At 37.9% G+C, this 12,381-nt stretch overlaps 1 protein-coding gene across 1 annotated transcript in view; it reads right to left on the bottom strand.

The window, feature by feature from the left end:
• The window catches only part of PTPRN2 (protein tyrosine phosphatase receptor type N2), a 654,118-nt gene that overhangs the window by 39,338 nt on the left and 602,399 nt on the right, over positions 1-12,381 (bottom strand). The window contains 1 exon segment of the mRNA XM_074157635.1: positions 5,300-5,377. Coding sequence (XP_074013736.1) covers positions 5,300-5,377 — 78 coding nt within the window.

Genomic DNA, 12,381 nt, shown 5'->3' with positions numbered 1-12,381 from the left:
TAGATTTATGAAAGCAAGGCATAACGTGGGGCGTTTTCCAGAGGGAAAAATTATGACTTCCTACAGAAATCTCCATTTGGAGACTATGAACCTTAGCAGACATACAATTTATGAGACTGTCATAATTAAGAACAATTTTTCAGCGCAAAGACAGTTGGTTCTAAATATCTTAACTCCTAGGAATAGTTTCTTGCATATTATCATCTCTTGCATCTTAGAATACTTTGCAAGTTAAGACATGTACTTCATGTCAAATACTTCATGGAATTATAACCCAGCACATACGGAAAATAATAAAATTTTATGCCTCCAGAATTATTCACAACATGGAACTCCTGCTGCGAAAACTTGTTATAGATCAGAAATGTTCTACATCCTCTTTCTTTTGAATTATGTTCAAAGAGATGTTGAATTTTAATAGCGTTATGTGAATGAGCTGAGTGAAATCTCACTGAAGCTGCTGGACAAAATCATCACCTTTCATTCAAGATAAATGTAAGAAACAAGCAAACTCTTTTATGGAGCCTGATAACTGAAATTACAGAAGTTATCATCAAAACCAAGAGAAACGTGAAGCATATGGACCCATGAGTTTCTCTAGAAACTGATATGCTTAATGCAGAGAGAGAGGCATTAATCAAGGCAAGATGATTAATCCAGATAAGCAGCAAAAATGCGTAAAAGGAATAAAGAAACCACCAGCACAGCTCAACAAACCAGCATTGTGATCCTGATAGAAGAAAAGCTGAAAGAGAGGTTGGGGGTAAAACACTGGGTGAATGAGGTTTGGAAAAAAGAAGTTATTGCCTGTTATTTGATTCTGTCTTTGTTCAAGGAAATAAAACTCTGTACTTTCTTTGTAAATAAAATGGAACTGTATCAAAGCAAAACCCTATCCTGAGGATGAATTCTCTTTCCAGCTGAGAAGAAAACAACACACAGACCTGGCAAATTGTTTAACCACTCAGGTAAAAATGGATTAATACCATGTGAGGAGAGGCATCCAGTTTTCAAGAAAGGGAATCGTGAGGTGGAATTCCCACTGAACCAAAATAGAATCAATGAAGGAGGTATCTTTCAGAAATAGTAATTGGTAAAAAGAGATGAAAACGAGACCAGATGAAATTAAAAGAAGACTTAAATCAGCTGGAGGCTTTTCAAAATTAATTAAAGTAGTAGCTGGAAAATTTTCAGAGTGGTCTAAGAGATGACATGCGGGCAGAGATGAAATCTCTGCTTGAGCTGCAAACACTGAGTACCCAGACAGATTAGGAAGCCCTGTGGCAAAACAGATCAATGAGATGACTGACAACACAACTCCTGCAGGCTAGAAAGTTTTCAAAGAAATAGGTAAGCCAGGAAAGTTGGAGCTAACTTGGCACTTGCTGACTTAGAAGAGCCATGCCAAGAACCTGGAGAAGTCAACTGGAGGGACACAGACAATTCTGGAAGGCTGATGCCTGCAAGTGGCCTTGCACCTTCGGAAAAGCTGGAGTACAACTCTTTTTTTATCATTATTATTTTTATAACATCTAAAAAATTTGTTTGAACACCATTTGAAAATGATCCGTATACAGGAGTTTGGACTATCTCCAGCTCAAAAACTGTGTCTTTGAAAGAAAAGCTTCCATCAAGCTAACCTCTCTTGGGTCAACACGAAAACCCAAATGAACAGGAAGGTGCACTGAAAATGCTGAGTCTAGCAGCCAGCTCTAGTGGCGCAAGTCAGATGGTACTGAAGAACACTACCTGCCCTTCTTCCTCACCTTACCAAAAAGGACATAATTTTCCAAGAAGCACTCAGTAGTGAAATGACTGAAACTGGTCCCTCTCCAGTCCCATAGTGGTACTACGCATAGATCTGCTTACCAGTAGTACGAATGCTAAACAAGATGAGCTTGCACACAGCATCATCAATGTTTTACGAAAAAACTTTGCCCAGTTTGGGAAAGAGAAGACACCGAGCTGACCATGATCTTTGTTCAGATCTGGGCAACTTGAAAGCAGTAAATGGGAATTTGATTGCTGAGTTTCTAATAGCAGTTGCACAAAAATACTGGGCACTGGATCAACATAACAGGTTTTAGAGAGGCCTGCCAACACAACTAGGAAAAAAAGATTATCCAGAACTAAATCATCTGTTTGGCCTTAAATAGAGATAATGGATGTGACCACATGATCATGTAGATGACAGATATGAAGAGCAGCAGACACTGCATAGCAGTGTCAGAGCTCGGGAACTGGGTTCCTTTTGGAAGAAGCTTCCTCCAGACTCATCCGTAGCCCTCTCAACCGCCAACAGGCATTTGGTCCACTGGACCACTGAACGGTTGGTCTAAAGTAAAACCTACAAAATAAGTACTGTGCCACTCTACAAATCCATTCCTAGTGGGCCACACCGCCTGCTAATGTAGACATAGTCACTGATGGGTGGAAGAGTCTAATGCAAGTTTAAGGGAAACTAGGTTTAGAAGCTGGTCTCTGTAATTTGAGCATGAAATCTAGACAGTCAAATCTGGAGCAGTTTGGATTTCATTATGGCTATCAGCTGTGTTGTAAATGCCAAGGAAGCTTACTTACACTTTCAAGTAAAACAAATGCTTTGTAGGCAAGTGTATTCTAGAAATCAGCTTGGAATGTCTACAGGAGCGGAAACAATTATAACAGTTTCTTCCTGGGGTAACCTTTCAGCCAAGATAAAATGGTGTGGCTGATGCCCACCATGCAACTAGGCTCTTGGGAATCTTAGCAGTCTCTGCAAAAAAAGAGGAAGCAATACATCTAGTAAATATTGCCATAGACAGTGGAGCCAAGCTCCAAGAGTTTCTGTTGGACTTGCTAAAGCATGACATTGTGCATTTAGGCAAGGAACAGCAGAATAGTCCCAGGCCTCTCTGGAGTCAGTCACTCTTCTCAATATCAGTCAGAAAACTGCTTCACTGAGCACATGAAAGGGAAAAAAAAGCAACAGAGCTCAGCAACAGCTGGTATTAAGTGAAGGAGGGAGAGGGAGGAGAACCACTGAGAAGATGTTTCAGGAATGAATAACTGAATCTTTAAACAATCCCTGGTGGCAGCACCATGGTCTGTATAAACTACGGAAAACTGTATTCAATAAACATCAAAAGATGCTTCCCTGACAGGAGTTACTACTCTATTTTCCATAGCAAGTTCAGCTTTACCATGCTTCACCTTAAAATAGGTGCTATTAGGTGAAAAATTGATATAAACTTTGCTCCTGAATCTGGGGATAAACCACAACAACTTCAAGCCATGGCTTTTGACTTGTACATTTCGGCAGTTATGGACACAGTGTTCTGTAAGGATTTAAATTTCTCTTGGCCTGTTTATTAGACCTAGTTGATACCATGGCCATATACAAAAGCTTGGGACCGGAACTGGCACATTGATATGTGATCTGTAGGAAGTTTAAGACAAACGGGTGATGGACCACTTTGACATAGGTAGACAGACAACATCAAAATAAATGTAAGAAACAAAGTTTTCTGTGGAACCTAATAGAAGAAAAAAATCAAAGGATATCACATGAAAAATGGACACATAGCCACACTTGGCCAGAAGCTGAACCACAGTTGCCAAATGGTTTCGTGGAGATGTATACAGCAAATATGATGGGGAGATGGAGTGAACCTTCCCTGATGGATAATTGAGAGGAGAAATAGCTAAAAAGAGCAGAAGTGAAGTGAGGACTCTCCTACTCACAAATAGCATTAAGAGTCAAGATAGAGACCTTTTGAGTACAAAGTTGGGATAAAGAAGACTGGATCACAGAACAAAAACCCAACGTTTCAGTTCTTTGTGTCTGAACAAAATATATCATTCATACTATGCTGGTATGATTAATTCTGATTTCTGTGTGAGCAGCAGTGCTTATAAAAAAGTTAGTTCTTTAAATGCCTCCTTTAAAAATGAGAACCTAGATTTTTTCAACATGTAAAGGTCAAGTTATAGATAAAAATATACAAAATATAAATATATAAATATGCAAAAATATACAAATAAAAACCCTGAGCTTTATAAATCATAAAGGATCATTACAGAATAGCTAGCATGGCATTTGATTTTGCATGTTTAACTTAAGAAACACATTTTCAAGTACCATGCCTGATATAAGGAATTCGTTCACCAAAAGAAAAAAAGATATTGAAGACAAAAATCCCAAGTTACTTGAAAATTTAAGCCAGAACTGACATCAAACACAAAGAATTTGCTCTGGACTTCTAAAAACCAGGCCCAAAATATCTCAGACTAAGCATTTAAATATTGAGGAACCTAAAATCAAACATTTTGAAAATGTCTCGGTTCCTCATCAGTAGGAAATCAGAGACAGTAGGAAATTGTGACATGAAAAGTGTCTTTAGTAGGGATCCATTAACACTTTCTAATCATAGACCAAGTGATGCAGATGAAGAAAGAAGATGATTTCAACTGATACAAGCTCCTAAAATACAATGCCACTTCTGAAGTTTTTACATAGATATTCTTTATCTTCAGAACAAAGTTTCTAAATTCATGATGCAGAAGAATAAATAAAAACATATGTTCATGTTAATAGTAAGCCCCGGTTGATCTCCTCCCTGAACAGCTTCAGTAAGCTTTCAGGGACACTTTTACACTTACAAAGGAAGATCTAATGCAGCATATCCATCACACCATTGCACACACCTAGCCAGCCTGGTGGTGTATGTCCAAATCAGAGAGCCGCATGCAAAGTAAGCTCATATTTGTGCATCAGTAACTACTGCGTTTAGCCCCAATCCTGCAAAAAATTATACACCTAGTTAGCTTTATGCAGCAGGGTCTTAACTCAGCCTTTAACTCACTACCTGTGGTAGGGTAAATGCATAAGAATTTAAGCATTTTGGGGAACTGGGACATGCGAGAAGTAGGTTTCAATGGAAAAATTCACGGCACATAGTGTTAGGTCCTTTTTGATCTGGAGAGTGACAATGAATTCTGGCTACACTCTTAAGAAGGTCAGACCCTCTGAAAATCATCCAGTCTTTGGCAGCAGTTTAATTACGGAGACCTGGCACTAAAACACTTTGGCCTGAGGTTTTCCATATAATTTCCAGATCAACTATTCTTTAGCAGGGCTTGTCATATACATAAATGGCTTGAATATCCACGTACTAGATTTTAAAGACATTTGAACGAAGATTTTTCCACCTATTGTGACTCAAGCACAACATTTTTTATACACCTTACATTTCTAGAAGCACAGGAAAACATTTGACTTGTAACATAGATTCAGTTTTCAAAGAGATGTTTAACTTACCTGCCAGAAGTCAGCGACAGTAGCAGGGAGAGGGCCCTGGGTGGCAATATATGCTGGGTTTCGAGGGTCATGGTCCATCTGGAACAAGCAAAGAGAACACAGACTGGATTTATTTAAAAGAAAATCCCTTGCTGTGTTAGAAACAGAAAGCATGCAAAGGCAGAAACAAGGGACTTCCTAAAGGACTGTCATGTTTCTCCATCCTTTATTGGCAAACAATGAATTTTACTTCTATTTATAAGCTCAGAGGAGAACTTTTTCCACAAAAGACTGATGCTACCAGATGGATATCAACACACATGATGAGCAATGTCCTATGTCCTCAATATGCAGTGCAAGATCATTTATGGTGGTTGACAAAGGCATTTATTTGAGATCAGTACTCGTGGTTTCATAGCAACCTAGGAGCCATTTGAAACATTTTTCTACACTGAGTGTTAAGAATGCTCCACACATCTAAATATGTTCTCCATTTCCACTGTGCCAGTCAAGGGCACATGTAACTAAAAACCAGCAAAAATGGGGAACAAATTCAGTTTCTGGCTTTTTCTGGTTAGCTGATTTATCTAAATGCATGGATTTGGCCTCAATAGAGGAAGTTCTGCTTAAAGACCTTAATTATTACATTTAATTCAAGGAGCAGAAAATTCACTGAGCAGAAAAAATAAAGAATCTAAGAAACAAAGCCATCAAGAGTAAATAGGATTAGTGTGTTACAATGAATGTTTTTGAACTGATGGGTGGTTTTCTTGGTTATAAATCTTAGGACCCATTCTGCTGAAAAAGAAGATCTGCTGATAGGATTAAAAACCAAACAAATTCATTCTAACCCTGAACTGGGCAAGACAAAACTTTCAACATAAATAAAAGCCCCAGTTCAGCCCTCAGTTGTGTGGGTGTGACTCAGTGACACTTAAGTCTGCAAGAGTTAACTTATACCCACGTAGCTGAAAGTAGAATTTGTCTCGATACACGATTCTGTTCTATAAGTAAAGATCTGAATAAGAATGAATGTGACTCATATTTGCATTAAGAGGCATCTACTGAATTTATTCATAGCCTATCAAAATTTTCAGTGATGGTACATGTCAGCGTAAAAGAAGGCACCTCATAATTATGTGCAACATAAAAGAGGGAAGAACCATAAAAGAACAGATGCAAGTTATTTTAACAGAACAACAATATGATGAATGTTGCAAAAAGGAAGAGAACACTTATGTTTCTAATTTTCTGATGTATAATTAAGCTGGACGCACTATTAAAATTCTCTGTGACAACACAACACAGGTAAAATGAAGTCACTGAATCCATTTAGAATAAAAGCTTACTTCTGATTCAACACCCATAGTTATAAAAACCTTGACCAGGATGTCTATAATACCATCATTTTATTCTGAGTTTCATTGAGATGCTTCTCTTATCAGCAACTCTTCACAAGCAATTGCTCACAACAAATTTCAACCTTGCTTTCTTTGCCTTTTGACAAAAGCAATTCTGATAGCAGGACATTTACTACTGTGGGTATTTTGAAATCAGGGAAAAATTAGCTTTTTTCAGAAAGCACTATTAGCAAAAAATCCTTAGGACCTTAGGAACCATTTCAAAATGGGCAACTTTTTTTTTTGTTTTTCTAAGAACATTGAACTAAACAGAGCTGAAAACAGCTAATGTGATTAAGCAGAGTCAGGCTTAAAGGTTTTTTTTTTTTCTCTATTATAGTTGAAATAATTTCTGTTGTTGTTTTGTTTTGAATCCCACAGAGATCTATAGGATTTAATCAAGTGCTTAAATATTTTCCTATGCTGGAACTAAAAATCTTAGCTTAGAAAAATCGACCTGCACTAAGGAGGACTTGCTACTCCCACTGGAAACTGTTGCAGGCTGCATCCACTTGAAAATGATGTCACTTGTCTAACAGGCAAGAGCCTGACTTGGAAATGTAACCGACAGCGAATATACTAACTTTTGAAAAATAATAATTTACTTTGAATTTCTTCTTGAACTAAATTCTTTTGTATGTAGACATGCCAGGAAACAAAGGCAGACGAAATCAAGGGTGATGCAAATAGCGCTGTCATGGAGGAAATACTTCTCAACGTTCAGCTGATAAATCAGGAATAGGCCAATCTTGGCATTTCAACATTAATCAACCTCTGTCACAAAGGTGCTGTTGGAACGTGGCAAACATTACAATAAGCACAGAGTAGTGAAGTGTATCAGCCATTTAACAATAATTCAAAAGACAATTACAATTATTACATTCCAAGCACATTGTGTTGCACAGAAAACAATTATGAGCAGAAACTCTTCTTGCTTGGAGCAAATAGAAGATGGCAGAAAGCCCTATCACACTATTAAATGATCTTTAACTGAACAAAAATAAGAGCAAAGATTAAACTAATTAAATGAAATTCCTGGTTTCATCAATTTTCTATTGTATGTACTGTTTTAAAGGCCATGTATTTCAAGAAAAGTGTGAAAAATCACTACTCTGGTCACATTCAATTTAATGTGAGTAGGTGACTGCAATGGAGGGCTCCTGAATGTTTTTGTTATGTTCTTTTTTATTCTCTCAAGGTCACTAAGAACACCAAGGGCATCTTCATCTATCAAGTTTAACAAAAGTTTGAATAAAGAAATAAAGTCAGTAATGGGTTTTAAACTAACTAATCAAGGATCAAGTAAAAGGCTCTATTTTATGTCAGTAGTCATTATCTTCTTTCAAGGATCCCTCAGATTTCTCACTTCATGAAAATAAAACAGAAAATGTATTCTCCAGAGAAGAACAGAGAACAGCAGGCTTCATACTATCAAGTATTAAAACAAAAATTGGCTGTTTGCTAACATTTTACATCAGAACAACCTTCAGAAATCACCCTAATAGTAATTGTTCAAAAAGAACAAGATTTTTCCCTCTATGTCCCCATCAAAGCACAAAGTTTACAAGGTTTACATCAGAACTGGATCGAACAGCCATTTTTGGAAAGAAAAAGCTGCAATTACTACAACTGTTCTGGTATGGTGGAATTCTCATTTTCTGCTGCAGTACAACAAAGGCAAGTCTGCTGATAATGTTTCAATCTATTTTTCCATGATTTTGTATTAGGGAAAGAAAGGGATCAAGAATTACTATAACCGACCATGCAATTGACTGTGGTGATTTCTGTCACTACCAATATCAAAAGCAAATGGAAACAAAAAAGGAGGAGCATTCAGATTTCTTGTTGGAAAAGAAAAACTACAGAAAACTTTAGTGGCACAACTTGTGTTTTTTTCTACAGGGCTTTGTACTGAAAATTGACTTACAGTATCTTAAAGTAGGAAAATATATAAAGAGCACAGTATCACAATTAGTTGCACCTTTGTTAAATTAATATCAGACCACAATTTCGCCTTTGCTTTACTAGAGAATAAAAGCTACTCCTATAGTTTTTCCTTCAAGAGTCCTAATATCCAGTTGCCTTATCCTAGGACAGGCAAAGATTCCCTGAAGAACCCTGAATTTTGTTGAGTTTTTAGATAGAGATCATGCTGCTGCATGATTTCACTGATAATGCTGATGAAATAAAGCAAAATCAATACATTCTTGGCGTAAATCCTCAAATTTATTGTATTTGGCCATGAGAGTTGTACATATAGATTCTTGTTAAGTAGTCTTCTAAAACTGTAAACTGAAGTAAAACTGTCAATAAGCATCAATGACTGTTTTGAAATCTCATATAAAAGATACCCTGATTCATTCCTGCCCTTTACCTTCCCTCTCAGCTTGCCAGATTCTTACTTTCCACACAGAAAGATGCTGAGTGAGATGTGGTCTCAGTCACACCATATTTACCTTATCTAAATCCTCTGAGTCCAGCTGAAATGTTCCTAAATCATATAAGATCAGAATGAGATCCAGTATAGACCAAATGTAACAGAAAGTTGAACTCCGATTAACACCTTAAAAATTTGTATGGATTCAAGCTACTGTGTAGTTGCCAGATTTAATGTGTTTACAATACCAATAAAATCTACTTTCATGCAGGTATTTATGACACAGAATATAGACAGTCTTGAAAAGTAAAAATGTTTGCTTTTGTAGAGGAAAGCATATCCAGCAAATGCAGATGAACTCTGTAATCACATTCATCTCAGCATTAAAATTAAAAAGGTAGACTAGTCTTCATCTTCATGTTTGAATTAAAATTTAAAACAATTTTTAAATCCTTCCTTTAAAACCCCTAATGGAATGAAAGAAGTAAATCTGGTTGTGAATGCCATTATGAATTTCAGAGTCTATTCTTGGTGATGAAATTTGTATGCTGTGTTTGAACAAACTGTCATGCTAATGACATTCCTCAGTCTGGTGTCTCCAATAATAAGCAAACTGAGTTTTTAAATGTAGTTGATGGGATTTTTTCTCTCTCAGACACCCTATGAGGAAAAACAGAATTCCCATTTACTTTCATGACCTCTGATTTAAAAGCAAAGATTGCACATTATTTACTACTGGATGATTTTCCCGAAATTTAATGAGGACTAAGTACAAATATGACAGATGTAATTATCACAGTTTTATTCTGCACAGTCAGGGTCTTCTTGTGCTGTAATTGCAAGCCTTTCATTCAACTGCTGATAGCAGAGTTATTATCATAGTACTTTATGTTATTTCAGAGAGGAGGGAAACAGATTTCTACCTCACTTTTACTCTGCAAATTTATCCTAAGGACTCATTTTGCCAGGCCTCATGCTATAGTGAAATTTAAGACCTACAGGAGGAACTTGGACTAAATCTTTGCTGATTCTCCTCACCCACTCCTAGCCGTGATGAGGCCATCAATCTCACCCCAGTTTTCACAACATATTGGAAGGAAAGGAGGTCTTGAGCATTTTTTAAAAGGAAGAAACATGTGGGCAGGTGGCCAGTTCATTGTCTAGCGGGGGGATTTTTTTACGGTGTACTGCTGCACTCATTTAGACTTAAGTTAAGGTTGAGTGAGCCCCAGCTGGAGACTGGACCACTGACCCAGAAGCTGGAGATACCCAGCGACATGTACACGACTGGAAGCCTCCCTTTCTGAAGCTCAAATATAATTACTTTATTTTACACTCTTCCCCCACCAGACAGCTCACACGCGCAGGGAGGAAAAAGCCTCTTCCAGTCAGTTCAGACTGTACTGATCCTGTGCTATTAATGCCCATCTTGCAGCTCACTACAATGCTCTCTCTTAACCCAGGCGCTGCAAGGCGCAAATGCACCAGGAACATCACTGCATTGACATGATAATTACTGAGGTTATTTAAGTTGAAAGGCAGCAGTCTGAAGGAAAGAAATGGTAGGATTTTAGCAAGAGCAAATAAAGACAGACTTATTGGTACTCCACATCCACTGTACACTTACAAAGAAATTGATTAAATGTGTGTCTGCTAACTGAAAATATCTCAAATAAACAGCAGTAGTAATAGCATGTACGTCCGGCTCCGGCTGCAACGACTGTACAGCCACACGCAATATTGCAGAATCAAGTGCCCGTTATAACATTCCCATAGGTTTCTGAGGTGGAAAGCAGGACTGTCACTCCTATATTCTACCTCATTATACAAAAGCAATACCAGATTAACAAGTTAACAAATACATTTAAACAAACCTGAAGATACTTCATTTGTCTTGAAATGACACAGTTTGCTGGGAATCTTTCCAAACTATGGGCTTGCAAAGTAGTGTTTTCCTCCTACCAACCTCCCACTGCATCACCTTCAGGAAACACACATTTTATCTATTGCTTTCAAAATAGAAAAATGACTATTGACTTACTGAAATGAACTCACAAAACCATCTGGAACATCTCTTTCCTTGGAATAACAGATTGTCTACAGAAATGTGGGCTGCGGCACTCCTTCCCACACAGTAGGGTCCCTATCCTACCATGACGAAGAGGAACTCAAGAGTTTCTCTTGCCAGTTTTTCATGGCTATGCAAGATACCAGGTACTTGTCCCAGTCTAATGAAACACTTGTGCACCCACTTATCTCTGGGCATAGATATATTTCTGTAAGAGATATAGAGACAACCATAAGAATTTTTGCTTCATTAGTGTGACTTTTTTCACTGAACAAAACTCTGGAGTCTGGGAAAGCTACAAAAAAAGAAATACCTTTTAACCTTGCAGAAGAAAACACCCTTATTAAGGGCTGAATGGAAAGGGAAGATTACAACCTCCTGTAAAACTATGAGAGGTAAAGCCGAGGAAGGAGACTCTCTGCCTGCATCAGCTTTGGGCATCCTGACAAAGCAAATGTCTTCCCAGTTATGTCAATGGGACATCTTGGCCCTTTCTCTCCAGCCCCAACACTACTTAATCTAATATTTTTCTCTTTACTGTAATTAAGGGAATAGATGTAATTGTAATTCTGGACTATAGTGTAACAGGCATATACACACATGCAAGAATTTGCCCCTTCTACACAAAATTTGTGTACTAAAAACAATTAAGCTCTCTCTACACAGACTTTTGGGCAGGTTGCAGAAGCCCATCTTGGTTATTCAGTAAAAACACAGCAACTGTACTGCTGCCAGCACTGAACTTGGCTTAGCACTGTCTACAGATGCTATAATTCCACTTCTGTATCATGTTGCAGTCATCCGAATTACAACCAAGCTCTTACAAGAAGACAATATCTCACTTCCAGTTAACACCTCCCCACTCCCGTGCTTGCCACAAAACCTCTCAGCTTCTACTATCAAATTAAGGCTTGACCAAACATAACTCATCAAATGTGCTTCTTAAGACAGGCAAACAGAGCACTGAAGCCCTGGAGATGGATCTCTGTGCATGACTACAAGCAGGATGCCTATTCCTTGGAGCGCCAAGTTACTCTGAACTCCTGATCCTGGGGCCAGCTAGAGCTTGGTCAGGTCAGAGACATACTTCAAGGTAGTCCAAAATCTGCTCTAATCTGTGCGCATCTGCCCCTGTCCTCTAAAATGGCAGCTGACAATTCCTGAAGTATGCAGGTGCTTTGGTTTCCCCACTATCCTAAGTCAAAGATAAAAGCATCCCAAAGATGTTTGTTGGGATCTGTGTATTTTTTAACTCTTT

The sequence above is a fragment of the Numenius arquata genome, chromosome 12, assembly GCF_964106895.1.
Source record: "Numenius arquata chromosome 12, bNumArq3.hap1.1, whole genome shotgun sequence".
NCBI classification, from domain to species: domain Eukaryota; kingdom Metazoa; phylum Chordata; class Aves; order Charadriiformes; family Scolopacidae; genus Numenius; species Numenius arquata.
Note: the sequence above shows the minus strand (reverse complement) of the source record. Positions and strands in the feature narration are given on the sequence as shown.